Below are 20599 nucleotides of genomic sequence, written 5' to 3'. Positions count from 1 at the left end.
AGCTAGCATTCAAAAATGTTAACACTGTCTAACCACATACTCATTTACAGCTAAGTAGACTGGAACAAGCGGGTAAAGTATATTGTTCAAGATACAACACAGCGCCGTGCCGTGACTCGAACACGCAACCCTTCGTTCACAAGCCTGGCGTCCTACCACTAGACTATCGTTCCTCCAAATGAGAGTAAGATAATCACTAGACTGGCCTCCGTCTCTAGAATATTGAACTATTAGGACAAAAAATAAACTAAAAATTTTGATCACTTGGCTGTCTGATCCTAAGTTCTAAACCTAGGGGGGAGATAAGCTAGTAGTAAAATGCAGCCGTGAGATTCTTCATAAAATATTAAAGGGTTGGTAGCCAGTCTAGATAATCACGGTAATCAACGTGTTTGGGACCTTTTTCTTCCATAACGTTTGAAATCTTTCCGAACTATTATTATTATGGCGTCACAATTGAAGCATGTTTACGTTACGTCATATTTCAAAGATTTACATATGAAATAACGTCCAATGTGTTACCTACTTGTTTGTTAACAAAACAGTTTACAAAATTTAATGTCCACAGCGATGAAGACCATTAGGATACGAAGTAAGGATGTACCTTTTAAAACGTTTGATGAGCTGATGTAGCAGGCCAAAATGAAGTAAACACCTTTAAAGCACCATAGTAAATGTATCACCCGGTCCTTACTGTGGGTCGACACAATGAAATTCCATGTCTAAAGTGGTCGGTGATATATGTTTGTTTGTTTGTGTTTTACGTCATATTGACAGTTATGGTCATCCAAGGACGTGCTCGGTGTTTGGTGGTGGAGGGAAACCGGAGTACCCAGAGAAAAACAACCGACCTGCGGAAAAATATTTTGATAATATAAAAATACAGATAAAGGGTAAAAGTTTCATAAAAAATCTTTTAAGCGTTTAAAATATGTTTTGGATACAACAGATCATTTTTTTCACCTATAATTAGTATTTCGTTGTAAACAGTGCTAGAATGAATTTCAGCTACAAGGTTGAAACCAACTTTAGGGACTGACGGTCAACCGACAGAGTCAAATATCCTTTGACGTGAAATTATCACTAGTAATACGGATTAAGTAGTTTAAAAAAACATAAAGGTAGGACGATGCGGAAACCCAAACAAAGGAAATGTGTTTTTAATGTAAAATAAAGCCGCCTTATTCATTTAGGTTTCATAAGGAATTTGTTGAAAGCTTTTCACGATTTTNTATATTTTTAAAAAAAAAAAAAAAAAAAAAAAAAATACAACGAAAAATAAAAAAGGCAACAATCAAAACAAAACAACCAAAACAAAACAAATACAACCAGCATAAAAAGCCGATAAAAAAAGGAAAACCAATTAAAACAAAGCAAAATAGATACGCAATAAACTCTCCTTTGGGACCGTTTTTTGTCCAATTAACATTTTCTGTTTTATAATTATTCCAAGGCTCCCAAGGGCCTAATAGTATTGCGTACACAAATGGGCGATGTGATGCAGGAATCCTTTGCTCTTAGTCGTCAAGGAGCAATATATCGTAAAACCTTGAAGAAAAATTGTGTTTATATAATTGATTGTCGCATCAAAGCCATGTGTTCCGACTAATATCACTACGCTGCGGCCCGTGCTTCCGTCCCGGGCTCCTAGTGGTGCCCCCTAGCGCGGGATAAACCCCTGGTCGGTGTACAGACATCGTAAATCCAGGAATGGACGGATGTTTGACACTTCAAATGCAAAATGCCCGTGAAGGAATGGCAACTGTATGGAATGCGACCTTACTGTGGACTTTTTTGGTGAGAGACAAACCCTCCAATGTTGCACTAGAGACGGTAACATTCTACAAATTGTTTCAAATCTAAATATCTGTTTTTTAGATAAGTTTTTAGCTAAAATACATATTTTATTACCATAAGGCAAAAGGATTGGGCACACGTTACATGAGATTCTTTCAAATAAATATCTGTTTTTATTATATACATTTAAAAGTTAACACTAAACCGTTTTTGAGTAAAAGATGAAGACGTTCTGAAGCATCATGTTTATTAAATAGGTCAGTTATTAAAACATCTTTCTCCCTACCATAACGCACTGCTACGGCCTCTCAGCAGCAGCAGTACAAACCATGACACCCTTCTACGGCCTCTCAGCAGCAGCAGTACAAACCATGACACCCTTCTACGGCCTCTCAGCAGCAGCAGTACAAACCATGACACCCTTCTACGGCCTCTCAGCAGCAGCAGTACAAACCATGACACCCTTCTACGGCCTCTCAGCAGCAGCAGTACAAACCATAACGCCCTGCTACGGCCTCTCAGCAGCATCAGTAAAAACCATGACACACTGCTACGGCCTCTCAGCATCAGTACAAACCATGACACACTGCTACGGCCTCTCAGCATCAGCAGTACAAACCATGACAAACTGCTACGGCCTCTCAGCATCAGCAGTACAAACCATAACGCACTGCTACGGCCTCTCAGCAGCAGCAGTCCAAACCATAACACACTGCTACGGCCTCTCAGCAGCAGTAGTAAAAAACATGACACACTGCTACGGTCTCTCAGCAGCAGCAGTACAAACCATAACGCACTGCTACGGCCTCTCAGCAGCAGCAGTCCAAACCATGACACACTGCTACGGCCTCTCAGCAGCATCAGTACAAACCATAACACACTGCTACGGCCTCTCAGCAGCAGTAGTAAAAACCATGACCCCCTGCTACGGTCTCTCAGCAGCAGCAGTACAAACCATAACGCCCTGCTACGGCCTCTCAGCAGCAGCAGTAAAAACCATAACACACTGCTACGGCCTCTCAGCAGCAGTAGTAAAAACCATGACACCCTGCTACGGCCTCTCAGCATCAGCAGTACAAACCATAACGCACTGCTACGGCCTCTCAGCAGCAGCAGTCCAAACCATAACACACTGCTACGGCCTCTCAGCATCAGTACAAACCAGGACACACTGCTACGGCCTCTCAGCAGCAGCAGTAAAAACCATAACACACTGCTACGGCCTCTCAGCAGCAGTAGTAAAAACCATGACACCCTGCTACGGCCTCTCAGCATCAGCAGTACAAACCATAACGCACTGCTACGGCCTCTCAGCAGCAGCAGTCCAAACCATAACACACTGCTACGGCCTCTCAGCAGCAGTAGTAAAAACCATGACACACTGCTACGGCCTCTCAGCAGCAGCAGAACAAACCATAACACACTGCTACGGCCTCTCAGCATCAGTACAAACCATGACACACTGCTACGGCCTCTAAGCATCAGTACAAACAATGACACACTGCTACGGCCTCTTAGCAGCAGTACAAACCATGACACACTGCAACAGCATCTCAGCAGCAGCAGTACAAACCATGACACACTGCTACGGCCTCTCAGCATCAGTACAAACCATGACACACTGCTACGGCCTCTAAGCAGCAGCAATACAAACCATAACACACTGCTACGGCCTCTCAGCAGCAGTAGTAAAAAACATGACACACTGCTACGGTCTCTCAGCAGCAGCAGTACAAACCATAACGCCCTGCTACGGCCTCTCAGCAGCAGCAGTAAAAACCATAACACACTGCTACGGCCTCTCAGCAGCAGCAGTACAAGTCATAACACTATGTGATTTCAAGGCATTCTCCCATACACTACCTGTGAAGCCTGCACGCCATTTAACATTTTATTTATATCAACTATCTTTTCTCTAAAAACTTAATTCAATATAGATATATTTATATTAATTCTTAGGCCAGCTGCGTAATCACCTTAGCAATCCTAATCATCACAATTGATAAAGAGCACTCATCAATAATATAAAAAGAAAAAAGAACACACACACAAAACCACTTAATAAGATAAGACAAGATGCTTTCACCCTGTATCTGATGTGCTGGCAATGTCATTCAATAGACTCAGAACTGCGATGTATTAGGGTTTACTGTCCTCACAACAGCTACGGTCAAATGAAGTCGGGTGTCTGAGGAGACACCAACAAAAAAAAAGAAATGATATAAAGGTAATAAAATATATAGAAGTGGTCGGGTGGCGCAGTGGATAGCGCACTTACCTTTCATCAAGGCGACCGGGGTTCGATTCCCCGATCGGACGTAAAAGGGTATGGGGTTTCTTGCCCGACTACGCGGGTTTTCTCCGGGTTCTCCGGTTACCTCCCACATTAAGACCCCCTGCGCGCTAACATCCGGCCAACAAGAGTGATTAATAAAACTCACTTGTTTCATAATTGTTGTAAAATAAATAAAGTTTATATTTATAGAAGTGTTGCCATTTGGGAAGCAAAATAAGTTTGGTTTCTTAAATTTCCCTCAGCAAAAGACATAGAAGAAAATCCGCGAATCGGTAGGAGTCACATGTTTGAAATACAATAAACAACACAATATTATGAACAAAAATCTTAATAAGTTCCAGTTCCACGCAATGAAATTATTTAATGTTCTCATTACCAATGACATAGGCTTGAGAGTCCCAAGATGTTGGCAATAAATTAGCCTTTTACACAGCTCTCATAATTATAATATTGACAGCTAAGACGAGATTTCTATTGCGAAAAGGTCATGGTCTGTACGCTGCTCAATCGGGAAGCTAATATCTTGTATTATTGATCCCGTCGTTACGCAAAATTATGTCATCGACACTACACTTGTCATAAATACGCTTTGCACTAACAATCCATGCTCGTAAAACACTGAGCAGACTATGATTGCTGTCTTAAATGTGAGTTACAGGGAAATATTGAATTTACAATGACTTGTTCGGGATTAAACAATGAATATTCATAGACATAATTTACAGATATATGACGCTACTTTGTTATGTATGTAATTCCTCTTTTTTATCATTTATAAATTCTAAACATTATTCAAGAATAATGAGGACATTTAGGTGCATACAGTAGATATATGTAGCTGTTAAGTGAAATGGAAGATAAAAACAGAACATAAAAACACTGAAAAGATAAATAGAGACTACTAAACTAGGTTAATGACATAAACCAAATAATAATCACCTCGTACAACGTCATGGTCATCGTAGTCTAGCGGTCAACATTCGATATTATCAATACCTGACTCTTACGACTTTTAACGGGAACGGAAAGTCTACGACAAAATTCCCCAAAATCAAATCGCCTCGTAAAAACCTAAAATCGGCACCACATATCTATGGTTAGGAATGATGTAATAGTTCCTTTGTACCCGGTTTTTTTGTTGTTGATGTAAAATTGTTGTCACCTTAGTCAACACAATGGGCACAGATTGCCTATGGTATTGACGTCAGGTGATAACCTCATCTTAAAATCATTTCTAAGTAAGTTTAAGAAATTTTACAACAAATAAAAATAATGGCCAACGCAGAGAAATTCTGGACTGCGACCTTAATGCCGCTCCATGAAGGCAGTGGTTGTCATTTGTGATTAGAACACTTGTGATTTTCAAACAGAAATATTTTCATTACAACTTTTATGTCGCGTGACGCAAAGAAAACAGGAAATGAGTCTGGCGGCAATCCCCGGCCGATTTACTCAGATTTTGAAAGTGTCGCCTTCCGCGAGAGTAAATTGTCTTCTGCGGTCTTAAGAAAGTTACGCGTTGTTCAGTTGAATGGTAGAATTGGCAAAATGGATTGATTGAAACATTTTATTTCCTGCCTTGAAAGACATAATTTCCAGTCGACGACCTGACGCGTCGAGGAGATTCATTCAATAGGTTCATTTGGTACACAGTCAAATTATATGCTATGTGGCATAATATTGAACACGTTTCAATAAAAAGTCTGGGTTGTTCTGCTGTCTGTTTTCTGTCTTTCCCAATGTCAGTCTGTTTGTCCTATGGACAATTTAGTATCCAAAAAGAACGCCTAGTTAGTTAGTTGTTGGATTCTGAACGGCCCAAAAGGTCATTAGGGCCAATAAAAAGTAAGTTAAAATGTTAAAGAAAATGCCATTAAACGAACGAAAAGGTAAATGACAATGACAATGACAATTGTTTTATTATCATAAACAATACAGTGTAGAGAATACATATATACAAATGGGTGACAATAATACATGGTGGAACAGGATGGACTGTTTAATATTGTAAATTAATTATGTCATTAATATCGGTAATAAATTTCGCTAATGATGTCAATTCATGTTTTGTTACATAATTGAATAATGTATAATATTTGAATGTGTTTAATAATATCATAATAATATCCATTATAATATGTCCATAATAATATCTGGACATATGTTTTCGCCTACTATTGAGTATTGGTTGATGTGTACATGTAAACAGATAATGAAATTCGTCGTCAATTTCTCTTAAATAACATAAACTACATAATCCATTTTCACGTGGTATATTGAGCCACCTACCACTTTCAATTGGTAACTTAGTATTACATGTTCTAAACTTACAATACGTATTGGCTAGTTTCGGAGGGAGTTCAAGTAAGAACTTTTCTAAACAAAGTTCGTACTTATATTTTCTATAATTAATTCCTTTCAAGACAAACGCGAGACAAACTCGAGACAAACGCGAGACAAACTCGAGACAAACGCGAGACAAACTCGAAAAGAAAAAGTGGCTATGTTTAGTTATATATTGATGAACTGGCCAACAATCCTTAGGTTGGTTAGAATTGTAGACATATTGACTGTTTCGAAAAGAGATTTGAGATTTGTTATATTATTATAAAAAAAAAACTCTGATTGGCAGAAGGTCAATGAAATCTGATAACAAGTGATTAACTGTCAATGGCCAGAATGACTAAAATTTGGAAATAGTGAAATAAAATGTTCCCACTCAAAACAGATTCATTTTCGGAGTATGCATCTCCTGTGTATTGAGGTATTCATTAGCGAGATATTATTGTATTTTCTTATTTTTTCTTGTTTCAAAAATGATATATTTGTTTTGATAAAGCCCTTTTCACGACGAGAATACAGGTTAATGGTCAAAACAGAATGGGTTTTTTTTCAACCAGAACCACACGTGGTGTATTGCGAGTGCACAGACACCTAAAAGGGGTCAAACAAAGTTTGAAATCGCATATAGTCGTACATAGTCAACAAACACACGCATACATCTATGGCTAGATACGTATCATAAATAATCATGAAATAGTCCCTTTAAATATAACGGAATGGGTTGACACCAGAAGAAAAGTGCATTCCCCCTCCCCTTCCCTTCCTTCCCTGCTCCCCTCTCTTTCCCTCCTAGCCTCGCCCTACACATTCGAGATAGGACATTATATGACAGCATGTTCAGCTGGTTGCCTCCTCCCAAGGCCGACAGTACTTGATAGATAGGTATGATAGGACGGCGTGGCAGACAGCAGTTGATAGATCGGTATGATAGGACACCGTGGTCAGCTGGTAGCCTCCTCCCTCCTCCCCCTAGCATCTTCCCCCTCCCCCTCCCAAGCCTCCTCCCGAGGCAGACAGTACTTAATAGATCGGTATGATAGGACGCCGTGGTCAGCTGGTAGCCTCCTGTGACACTGGTCAAGTGACACCAACAAACATATTATCAGTTGATTGCCATTTAATAACGTTGGTGAAGTGATCAAAGAGCATTGTTAGCTTAACCTGTTATTTCATAAATCATTTAAAATATTTTGTTTTTAAATATCAAAAGTATCTGCATTTATTTACCTATCTTAACTTTACATTAACCTTTTACACACAAATACACGTGAATGACTATTTGTTCTGGGGAATGTTATTGAAAATATCGCAAATAAAAACTTTGCATAATTTTTCACGAAGATGAGCATGCTTTCACCAAGTTGAATCTAGTGTTTTACATTGGAGTTCATTCACTAACTAGTCTGTATCCACTGGCCGGAAAACCGCATCTTCACGCTTAGAGAGGTTCCGTATTGATTTTCGAGATGTTCCGAATGCGATCTCAGTTCATGGTATGCTTTCCGTTATTTAGTTGAAATTTAGTTATTGCACCGACCAAATGCTGAAATGAATATCTGCAGCAATATTGTAACCATTTAGATTTACAGTTTTAGACTTTGAATTTAGTGTTTTCACACTGTCCAGTAGTCATTTGTTTAAAGTATGAAATTATTGAAAGAATTTTTCTCCTTTTCAATATGTTCTATAACAAAATTGCAAATTTGTAAAAAAAAAAGTGAACGGTTGATATATGAAATTAACACTTTTATTGTGTTTTTGTTTCGTTTATTTGTTTGTGTTTGTAAATTAAAACGGCACTTGTCATTTTATCATGTGTTCATCCATACAGAATCTATCTTTGTTTTCTTGTATTATTTACACACACAAAAAAAAGAGAGAAAAGTCATAATGATTTTATAGCTGAAGTCATACCACAAATGTGCACTCCTGAACTCTAAAACACTAGTGCGTGTAATGTTTTAAAAATGTGTTAAATCTCGAAACGGCTCACGGCGGAACAGATAAGAAAATCGTTCATGAAATTCACGATTGATAATTAAGAATCCATTTTGTCAATTCAAGCGTCCCTATTATCTAGATCGACGGTCAAATGAAAGCGTCTGGGTGATAAGGACGTCATCAATAATGCTGGTCTTTTCATTCCGTGTTCCACAAGGAATTGTAAATGTATTAGATGGATTTGAAAGGTTTTACGTAATAGAAAAGAACGTATTTGTGTAATGTAGATCAGAGCGTTATCATTTTTCGCTTTTTCAACTTTCGTCTCTCACGATCAACATTACGAAATGGAGGGACCTACATTATGTATAGCATGCTTCCTTAAGCAAATAATGTCCCTAAGGTATCGCCGCCAGACTTGTTGGTTGTAAAATGTATTAATAGTCTTTTTCGCGACGGAGTTTGTGAATATAGGTCAACGATCAAAGTGAATTGATCCGTGATGTGTAAAAAATGTATCCAACACACGAGATATATTTCGAGGTTAAAAACGGTAAGAAATCGCTTGTAGTCGCATGTACAATGACAGTAACAATCACGTAAACTTATTCATTTTTTAAGAAAAGCATATTCCATCCTGATTTAATCACTCTTTTTTTGTCCGAATGCAAGCACGCACAGGGCCTTTATGTGGGAGGAATCGAAATAGAAACTAGGTCGGGCAGGTGACCCAATTCCTTTTTTCGTCTGTTCGAGGAATCCAACCCCGGCCCCTTAGTGAAAGGCGAGGGCGCAACCCACTGCGCCAACCGCCCATCTTAGCATCCTAGCCATGCAATGTTAATAGGTCATAATCATCTATGATGATAAACTATTCGGAATCGTGCATGATTCGATTATGAAGCAGTTGTCAATGGTTTGAAACCGTCGGAAAATCGTCAGTGATGGGATAAATTGACAACTCGTTTAAGGTCAGGTACTAATCTATAGGTGGAAAAGTGATACCTTTTTTTTCTTGACTAGGAATATTTGGAAGTTGTCCATGGTTCAAAATAGTGGGAAACTAACATGGTTAGAAGCTGTAAAAATTACTCGCGGGCAAATATAGCTAGGAAATCACCAATAGATGGAAAAAGTGATACCCTTTGTTGACTGGATAACATTTGGAACTTGTCCAAGTTTCTAACATGGCTGCCTGGATACTGTAAAAAGTATCCATGGGCGGATACAGATGGATAATTATCCAGTATGTACCTGAAATCATTTATGGAAGAATTGAGACAGCAATATCCATGGTCAGATATATCTGTGAAGAATTATTCACTATATCAAAGTTTTACTTTCTACACAAACAATGTACATATTAAACGTGTCGCAAACGTTTTAAGACCGACTGGTCCCTTTGTCAAGCTATGACAATTATTTATAGTTTATTATGTTTGAAAATCGCCAATGGCAGAACATAGAACAACCATGTACATGGGTGGATACAATGAGGAAAGTACAATAAAATGATTTAATAGAAGAAAAAACTTTTTCCGGGTTTTTTTTATACTGATTCTCTGCAAAGTGATTTTCACACTCATGTAAATGCAAGGATGTCAATGCTTTTTCGTGTCTTTAGTTCCAACATATGCAATAAGCCCAAGAAGCATTCAAAATGTTACTGACTGTAGAAATGAAGAAAAAAACCTAGACGAAAATAATCAGAATCCATTCTGTATTAAGATATCGTTGAAGTAAACTGAAATTGAAGACGAATTATATTGTCAAATAAATCAGCTGTACAAACGCGTAACGACATTATTGGGAAGTCACGATACGGTAGTCCGGCGTGCTACAATGATGGTCATCAATAAAACGAGTAAACTCTTAGACTAAGGAAATATGATAGCCCTCCTACTTTGCCTCATCCATTGGCGACATTTGATCAATAATATAAACAAAATGTGTAAAACCATCAACCAAAGAAAATAAATCTGACGTTGCATTATTGAGCTGACAATAAATTACGGTCTTGTTGTGCTGTGATTTGCTGATTTGACCTAAACGATTCGATGTGTATGATAGATTATTTTATTGTTTTCTTTGCGTGTTCGAAGTCGTTTGTGTTTAAAACGTAAATCTTGCCATCCCGTTTTATTGGCGATGACAGAACATTGACACTATTCCAGCTCCGTGAGCATGCGTGATGCGTCTCGTTATCTGGTGGCCATGTAATCTCGCTCTGTCACGCGATCTACGAGAATGATTTTGTCAACATACCGAAATCTGCATCCGGTTGGTAAAAGATTTGTTAGTTTGGTAAAAAACTAACTTTCCAACAAAACAGTCAATTTCAATCGAAATATTTAAGTGCATCAATCTAAATTTCATGAAAAACATCGATAATAGCGAAAACAATATATCTTAATATTTTAAATGAAAACAAAATTGATTAAAATTAGTTTTATGTGTTTTCGTAATTCATACGTGAAGTTGACAATGCTTTTAAATAATCAGTCCATGGCGAGTAACTCCTGAGTGGTATTTACTTAGGAGTCCCGTGTGTTTTTATTGTGGTTTGTACTAGGACAAACTCGTGTTATGTCGATTCCACCTGATGTTAGTTACAGGCAAGACAACACAAATGCAATCTGATTTCTTGATTTCAATTTTCGTGATGTGAAATGGAGCATGCAGTCTGGCTACAATGATATGGAGGCCCATGTCAACTATAAATCAATTTGTATGGAAGCCACTAAACGTCTCACTCGCTCTATGTGCCTGTACGATAGGTATACAGTAACACCTCGTTATACTGTCTACAATGATATGGAGGCCCATGTCAGCTATAAATCAATTTGTATGAAAGCCACTAAACGTCTCACTCGCTCTATGTACCTGTACGATACATATTCAGTAAACCTCGTTATACTGCCACAACTTGTCTACGTAAATCTTGGCGTTATAAAGAGGTTTGGCGATTAACTGAGGGAACTGTACAGAATAATGTTTAAGGGGAAAAAAAGGAAAAAATGCCTCGGAATTTGTTAGTGGTAAGCGAGATTGCAAATGAAAACGAAAACAATAATCGTAATCACGTGTCTTTTTGTTTGAAAATATATCCGCGACATACTTGAATAGAGTTAGCGAATGTTTTTTTTTTGTGGGAGTTTGCATGTAAATATATATTTCGGAATATCAAGGTGATTTAGAGTATCGTAACATTGGCCATGAGAACGGGCGATCTTATCATTTTAAAAAAGCCACCTACATTATCGATCGTTTATCGATTTGTTTTATAATTATGCAAATCAGTGTGATTCTTAAGGGGATTTTTTTCTTTTTATTGCCTTTTTGTGGTAACTTATTGGAAAGAGACCCATTTGAAAAGCAAGGGAAACAAACAATAAAAGACGCAAGATAATAATAAAATATGAAACGTTTTTAACTAAAGTCGATAACGATTTGTTTGCACATGAAGTAACATGACACAAACTATACTACAGCACCGACATACCGAGTCAAGATCGGAACAAGAAGTCGAAAGGGAAAGACAACAACCGGAAGTGAGAAGACATCATCTAATCTAACGAAAATCTGAGTCGAAGTCCGGAAGGCAAGCGTGTGCCGGCACCCGTCATCATTATGACTTAGCAAATATTCGTATGTATTATCGATGTCGCGGCTTTATAAATGCAAATGAGACCTTACTAGAGAAATGTTGCGGATGAATGGCAACACGTTTAATCCTTTGTCAAATTTCCTGAAATTAAACGTTCACAATATAGAGGTTCCAATTTAGCCTTATTGATTATATGTACTGCTCTACGGGTTTGCCACTATTTAACCTTACAAAATTCATTTGGCAGTCATATCAGCAATGAATTCCATATACCACGTTAAACTGGCATTCATAGTCAATATGAACGCAATCCAAAATCAGTTTAGTTTTCAAAAGTATTTTAAGGGGTTGTTCTCCAATGAAGGAAACTTTTAAACTCCATGATGTTTGTTTTTTTATTTTTTGTCTAAACGAGTAGAACAAAACTCGAGTAGAAAGACCTATATTTTTGACAGTTTTCCTCCTAGGTTTCTTATCAGGAAAATATTGAAAGACAATTGGATACTTTCCAAAATGACGAGCACGCATCCTTAAGTGTTATTAGAGGCGAGTATTAGAGGCGAGTATCAGTCTTCCGTTTTTATGTACTACTATGTATAAAGATGATAATGAAGCTATATATATACGTCCGGATGTCGACGACCCCTGGTTCTAAAACAGTGATTTATCCGCCAAAGATAACTTCCCGCAAACCTGTCCATCAGCTGACGTCACTTGTCGATTTCGCACGTGCTTCGAACAGTTCACAAGATAACCTGTGACGTCACGACTGCCTTATCCCCACTCTACTAAACTTTTATCTAACTATTTTTTCTGCCTTTTTTCTGTAATTAGCCTGATCTTGTAACTTAAAAAAATCAGACAAGAATAACGGATGTACGTTTATATACAACACAGGGATGTGGTAAATCGGCTTAATTAAGAAAACAACTATTTTCGATGATTTATAAGGAGCATGTATATCAATGGTTAATATCAAATAATCAAAAAAGTAGTTTTCGACCATTGTTTCCCTTTAAGATGGTAAAAGAAGTTGAAGGAGGGCTGTTGGTTTCTTTCATTCTCTCTCCGTTTGTAGTTCAAAGTCTTAGCAGAACCTAAGGTCATAATTTCCTCACTTTAAATAAGGAGGACTAAATTGTCAAAAGAATAGCCTAAGGGTCAGTTCCAGCTGATTTTGAACCATTTGTAAGAGTTATTGACATGCATTGACAAAATGTACTAAAAAGGATATATGGTGAAGGAATGTCACCATGCCATCAACATCTTATCTCTCAGAACGTTAAGCTAACCAGCACCACATATATTTTTTTGTGAGGTATAGGACGGACTTCTTTCAAATCCAAGGGTTCTCATGTTTTACCTTGCCTTGACGTGTACAGCAGTCTGTCTTTATATACACAGCATTTCATGTTCACAATCTAAAGAACAGCTCTCGGTAAATGGGATATTCCGGATAATCTTTCCAGAGTCCGGACCTAATTATTAGCTTAAAGATGATCGACTCTTAGAGTTGGTTAATTCAGACATATATACTATAATCATTGTACCAGAAAGTGAGAAATATTTAAATAATTTCAAGTGTTCGGATGAGGAATATCCCGGAGGTCTAGGTTCTTATTAATCTTGTCACGGTTGTAAATTGTCTTTCCGAACCACTAGCCCATCCCCCAAAACAAACAAACAAACAAACAAACAAGCGAAGTTGTAGCACCTGTCCGTTAATCTGTTTTGTATCCGTTGTGCTGAGTGATACAAGCCGTTACAATTTGTTTTTCTTATAAAAAAGGAAAATGTCAAGAATTCGAAGAAAAATATTGTTATCTATTTCAGGATGATTTAGCGCGCGCGCGCGTGGAGAGATACAAACGATATATAATACTATATCTTCTGTCGCTCAGAGTCATTTTCGGAGGCTTTTTCAGCCACATATTCATTGTACATAAAAATATGGTAAAACCTCGATATACTTTGGGCATGCGCATAAGAAATTACCTAAAAAGAAAGGCGCATGCGATAACGATTTTTTTCAGATTGACAAAACTCTATTCATCTAGAAATACGAAATGAATCGTTTGCACAAAACATATTTTTGTTTTGTTTTATTTTGTTAGACGATTATTTTATCAATTTTCTATGAATAGTTTTTAACCTTTCTACTAAGACCTCGAATCATTAATTATTAATTATTACTTCAAAAATATCAATAAATACTGCATTTATACCTGCTTAAAAAAGTACATTTGCGCTCAGTATAGTTTTCGTTTGACGTTCCAAATTAATTGTGTGATGAGCTTGCTGTTTTGAGATTTCCGGGTATGTTGTACTATTTTCTAGAAGATACTGTATCGGGAGAGGTACAGATTATCAATTTGCTATCGATAGTCTTCAACCTTTCTAGCTACAGAAATAACTGAAATGTCGCCTACACCTGTATCATCAACTACAAAGAAATTGCACTTATTCTGTGTGTTTATTGTGGGTCAGATCGCCATGGTAACCGGCCTAACACACCGCTGCGTGTCACGGTGACTTCTCCTGTTATAGGTTAAGTTAAATAGCAGCTGTATTCCCAGATACTACCACCTCATATTTCTTAACCAGCAACATTTTACATTTCCCATTTATTAGAAATGTTATTTACATGATAAACTTATGATGCAACATATGTGGATAGTTAAGGGGTTCCACAAGGGGTTGTACTATCGTTCCTGCGATTTAGGTGGGTTTTTTTCGGTTTTTTTCTTCTTCTTTTTAAAACAAAAATCACAATTTCGACCATTTTATTACTCCATGAGAACCGTTTTTGTATATCGCATTTTCTATCATTCGAACTGATAGTCGTCAACTTCCTTTCGCTGAAACATTTATATTTAGTAAGTTGGCTTCGCCAAGGGGCTGTAATCTCGGTACCGTTAATGATGATATTATAATTGAAACAATATCAAGAATATTTTTTTTATTATATTTCACCTAGGTTTGTGTTTTGGAGAGTATTTTCTTAAATAGTTCAATATTTTGCATCGCTCACTTTCAGGTTCTAAAATACTTATATCGGAAAACATTTTCCAATGCTTAGAAACAGTTTTAAAACTTAAACCCCACTCGAGGCCTCAAAATTAATGTTGTAAAACAGCCTTAACGCACGACAATATTAGGTACAGATCTATTTCAAGGGCAATCCATAATAACGTTTTTTATACTTATCTCACAAATATAAACACCTCAGAACTTAATTTGATATTTAGGGCGTCATGACCCCAGAACGAGGCATGCACGTCTAAATTACTTGTTTATACAAATAATATCAAAAAGTTACGAGATAAAAAATATATAATAGTGGCAAAATGTTATCAGATATTTCAAGAACAGATGTTCACCATACGGAACGGTTGCGTGCAGGCGTAAATACATCCGGATCAGTCAAGTTAAAGAATATTAGCCAGGAATGAATTGCTGAATCATGAATGTTAACTTTTTGGTAAACTTATGGTTGCTGTTCTAAAATCTAGAATAGCATGACTTTAATCATTTAAGTTGTAAATTGTTCCCCAAGTCTTCTTTCTAAAGCAGAGCAATAAAGGGAGGGTTCCAAGATTTTTGAAATTTTTATATAATAGTTTATGTTTAAAATTGACAGTGAACGTGATTCTACAAAGCTGGTGCTGCTGCACGAGATTTCGTTTCAATTCTTAGATCCTTAATTTGATTACGTACATACCCTAGTTTTCTCCGAATAAAATTTCTATACACATTTGTATAATAATTCACTAATTTCAATGGGATTCTTAATATAAATTTAATAAGTTTAAACATATTTATGCATCTTTTTCTTTTTCGTTTCATTAAGTAGTGCGAGTCTATTTTGAAATATATAACAAGTTGTGTCGTCTGCAAATGGAAATGTAGTACGTGTTTGCTGCAGCACTGCTCGTTACGTAGCAACAAAAATGCGAGGTTTAAAACGGTTATGCCGAAAATTTGTTTACAATGTGTACTTTTTAATAATAATTTGTGTTTAAGATTCCAGTTTTGTTATCCTTCCACCGGTAGAGAAGGTCGTAAGTGTGTTTACACAAAATGGATATCGGCTTATGACGTCAAGATATCGAAAATTCAAGGTCACCGATATCCTCGATACTCCGGGGGTTACGCTAATGTTCGCTGTCTGTAGCTATGGATTATGTAATAGCAAATGTTAAGGCACGTGGCTAGCTATTTGATTGGTCTCAAAATAAAAACCTTGCAAATCGCTTAGGCTGATACCTGCCCTTTGAAGATTTACAGAGGAGCGTCATCCGACTTCAAAGCCAGTCAATCATACCGTTACGCGACCGACATATTCTTTTGATGTGCAGAAAAGGCTTCGTGTCTCATCCACTAGGTGTCGCACACTCAGCCTGCGATTTTAAGCTGGAGTTCCCGGAGAAAAACCACCGACCTGCGGCTAGTACCTGGCGACTGCCCCACGTAGGTCTCGAACCCGCGACCTAATGGTGAAGGGCTTGTGGTAACAGAATGTCAGCCGCCCTAACCACACGGCCACCGCGGCCCCCACACAATGTTCCAGCAGTGAACATAAACGAATAAATAGCAACAGTCACTATTCATCCAATGAGAACCTTTCAACCCCTGATGAAGAGCTAAGCCCGAAAGCTTGTATGTAGAGTGACGGTTGCTATTAATTGTATATATATGATCGGACGTCAATGGGAAGAACGTATTTCAGTGTTGAGGATGATCCTATCATCCAATTGTGCCGGCAAGGTATTTCTCCACATAACAATCAATGAAAGAGTATTTATTTATTTAGTGTATATGTCCCACCTTTATGACATTTATCGTGACTAATTATGATTGACAGGCGATACATACCTAATGAACCAATATCACGAGGAAATCTAAGTTACATTTACTGAAATTGTCTGTTAGAAGATATATTACTTTCAACATTTTTCTCTATTAATAATTAAGTATATTGTAATGTATTCTTTGTTTATAAATCAGTATGTGGGTGGACCCAACAACACTCGTATTGTCATTGTAAAATATTTATAAGTCGATAAATCTAAACTTTGAGTTCAACCCGGTACAAATACAGCCAAACTGCGATTTCTCGAAATTGCACTTCCAGTTTTAAAAAATTCGATATTCAAGCAGAATAATTCAACTTATTTTTTAACAAATTAATTCGTCTCGCTAATTTCATGAGATTATTGATAATGACAATGAAAACTATACAGGAGGAGTTTTTGCAAAAAAAATCCGTCAAGAATTGTATGGTGTCACTGTTAGTAATTTGTCCCCGATTTTGGGATTTTTTTTATCTATCGTGATTTTATCAATGTGATATATGGCTCCAAAATAGCTGGTGAATCCAAATAATAAATAAGTATTAAATACGAAGTTCAAAATAATGAAATTACAAAAAAGGCATAAATCCGCCACCATTAATTCGTTGATAAACGTATTATCTTATCCCACTACATGATTGAAAGGGGCGACTGATGTGATCTGTCCTTCGGACCCGGAGGTATTCTTTGCTTACGGGACATTAAAAAGACCAAAACAGATATATTGTATTCCTTACAACACTTCAGAATTATATCTTTATATTTTTTTACGTTTTTCCATGACACTTAAAGCGAGTCACTTGACATATACCTACCGTTTATCACGATATTTTGCTCTGCTGCCCTGCACTGTTTAACATTAAAGACATTAATTAATGAATAAATCAAGAAAGTACAAATTATTGCATAACAAAATAATAATTGCGTAACCACATACTAATCATACAACTGCAGGATAATTTTTGCTTAGTATTAAAAATCTGGTTTACTACAAAACCTTGTTAACTCAATGTATTGATATGCAAATACATTAAACTTCTTTTATGCATACCGTTGTTTGCTCTGGGGGACATGCCATAATTAAAACCAGATAGGGTAAATACAATACAAGAAGACCTCATACATTTGATAACAGTAATATATGTATGGATGGCGTGCGTTTCCATAGTCAGTTTTAATCTACGATACTCTATGCAATTAACATCGGCGTCTATTTCAATTCCCGGAGAAAACGATGTAATGGGTATTGGGGCAAAAATACAATATCGCACAGATTCATCATGTACATTTCACGTAAAAGTGATATTTTTTCAAAGGATAACTGAAGATCGTGGTGATATCAAAATCTAGGAAATCTTGAAAAACGAGATCGGAAACCCTAAACATCGTTATGTGATTTTTGAAAGTTTGATCCTACACAAGTCTGACACAACACCACAGAATTCAATCGATAACCCGACTTAAACCACTCAAATGTTGAGTTGATAAACTTTTAACATATGTCTCATTTACACTTAACACAAATTTCATTATTTCGAGATCGTTATTGGGGCAAATGAGAAATCATCGAGAAAACATGATATTCGAGAAACATGAGATCGTCATTGTGAGGTTCACCTGTAGTTGTAAATAGCAAGATATCACTGATGAACAAAGTGGGTATCACGAAGTTCATCCTCGATACTACATGGACTACACTCGCCTTCGCTCTCTGCACCCCTGGAATATGTCATAGCAAAATTGAAGGCACACGGCTGGCAATTTGATTTGTATCAGCTGACCAATCGCTAGACTGATACCTGTCCTTTGATGATTACAGAGAAGCGACACCCGACTTCAAAGTCAGTCAGTTGCACAGTTACGCGACTGACATATTCTTTTGATGTACATCAAAGGATCAAACCAGTCTTCTCGTCCCATACACTGAGAACCTTCGCGTCTGCTATGACATATTCCAGGGGTGCAGAGAGCAAAGGTGTGCGTAGCCCCTTCAGTCTGGAGGATGCACTAAAAGGGGACACCCCAATAGACCAGTGTCGTGTTACAGAATAACACAGAGCATAGGGCCAGAGACCAATTGAGGAAACAGATGCTGACTACGACCCTGTAAAGTAAGGGTAAACCTAGGAAAAACACAGAGAGATAGAAACTGGAAGGGCAATAAGAAGCCTCCGAAATGAAAAATATTCCGAAGGATTGGATCGCAGTAGATTTATTGAACAGATACAATCGTAGAGTAACTAGAAATTGATTGTTTGGGGTTTTTGTTTTTTACAAAATATGAAGGGAAAAAATTAATCATATTGTGAGAAATATTGAAAGGGGATATAGACACCAGCTTGAAATAACTAGAATTGTCTTTATTTATTTTCACTTTCTTTCTTTTTTATTTTCCAAAATATAGAAGAAGAAAATAAATCCATCAGATTGTAAGAAATATTGAAACGGGATATAGACACAAGCTTTAAGTGAAAAGAAATTTATTTAATTTGTATGTATTTATTTTATTTCATTTTATTTTATTTTAAAATATCGGGGGAGAAAGAAAGAAATCCGCCAGATCGTGAGGAATGACTGACTGTTAACATAGCAAAGATGTGTAACTGTACGTGGTAACTCTAGAAGAATAACGAAGTGTTCAGTACCTATTCATATCCCAGGCAAAGTGATCATTGTAAAAATGTCCTAGAAAGGAAAGAAGCATACTTCAGCAATTGACCAAACAGTCTGTAGATTGGAATGCGACAATTAGCTTCAAATTCTCCGACCTTGAAAATGTGTTCGATTCTGTACTCGGGGAAAGTTTGTAAAGAATACTGGAGACATACGAACCCTTCTATAAGGGACAGGAATGTATCGTATAAATAAATGAAAACTCTAAATGTTTTGAGGTGAGAACGAGCGAAAAAATCAGTTCCAAATTCTTTTTCTTTCAATTGCAGCGTCATCAAGAGCAGAGTTGAAGAAAGAAGATTGGCGTTGGTCAGAAAACAACAAAACAGGGAGGAATTTGATCTTACATACGACCTTACTCTTATATTATCAAACAAATCGGTAACATAAAATCGAAATTGAAAAATAATTAGAAATAGAGGGTAAATATCACACAGGTGTATCACATCCAATCGTTGTGATGGCTTAAAACCAATGTATTAAATACATACATATATTTCTGATGGAGGTTCCCCAACAAGTGATGATTGGTTATCATATTTATCTTACTCGAGTTAGCGTTAATTTTTTTAAATTGCATAAAGACACGAGGTTTATCGAGTGTATGTTACAAATTGAAAATTAACATACGAGAGTCAGATAAACGTTTTAATCAACCATTACGAATTTCGGGACCTTTTTCTCCCATAATGTTCAGATATCTTGTCGAAATACAAGCTCTTCGTAGCTTATGTTGTATGTTTATAATATTCGACGTAAAATAAAGCTTCTGTATCTGTATCTGTATCTGTATTTTATCTAGTAAACCATATATTACTCTAAGCAGTACCGTATTCCTCTTTCCGATCGGGGAAACAATCGTCATGAACTATGACGTCACAACAGAAAAGGATGTCGCAAAGCATAGTCACATATAATTAGAAGGTTTGCCAACTCCTAGCAGGTTTATCCAATCAGTCGGGAGTGAGGAAACCTATAGTGGTTGTGGGGGAGAGAAAACCTATAGTGGTTGTGAGGGAGAGGAAACCTATAGTGGTTGTGGGGGAGAGGAAACCTATAGTGGTTGTGGGGGAGAGGAAATTTATAGTG

General features: G+C 37.1%; 2 protein-coding genes across 4 annotated transcripts in view; one reads left to right on the top strand and one right to left on the bottom strand.

The window, feature by feature from the left end:
* Positions 1-20599, bottom strand: part of LOC110464038 (sodium-dependent dopamine transporter-like) — a 129044-nt gene that overhangs the window by 55147 nt on the left and 53298 nt on the right. The window lies entirely within an intron of this gene.
* LOC110464036 (flocculation protein FLO11-like) lies at positions 1487-3634 on the top strand. Its single transcript, XM_021519044.1, has 2 exons — positions 1487-1541; positions 2055-3634. The coding sequence occupies exons 1-2, from the start codon at positions 1487-1489 to the stop codon at positions 3632-3634; spliced, it is 1635 nt and encodes a 544-aa protein (XP_021374719.1).

The sequence above is a fragment of the Mizuhopecten yessoensis genome, unplaced genomic scaffold (genome assembly GCF_002113885.1).
Source record: "Mizuhopecten yessoensis strain PY_sf001 unplaced genomic scaffold, ASM211388v2 scaffold10951, whole genome shotgun sequence".
Lineage (NCBI taxonomy): Eukaryota > Metazoa > Mollusca > Bivalvia > Pectinida > Pectinidae > Mizuhopecten > Mizuhopecten yessoensis.
Note: the sequence above shows the minus strand (reverse complement) of the source record. Positions and strands in the feature narration are given on the sequence as shown.

Excerpts from the sequence above, each read along its gene's own strand:
- LOC110464036 (XM_021519044.1), top strand. The coding sequence starts at position 1,487 with ATGGGCGATGTGATGCAGGAATCCTTTGCTCTTAGTCGTCAAGGAGCA. Across the intron at positions 1,542-2,054 it reads TCGTCAAGGAGCAATATATC|GTCAGTTATTAAAACATCTT; the intron begins GTAAAACCTTGA and ends TTTATTAAATAG.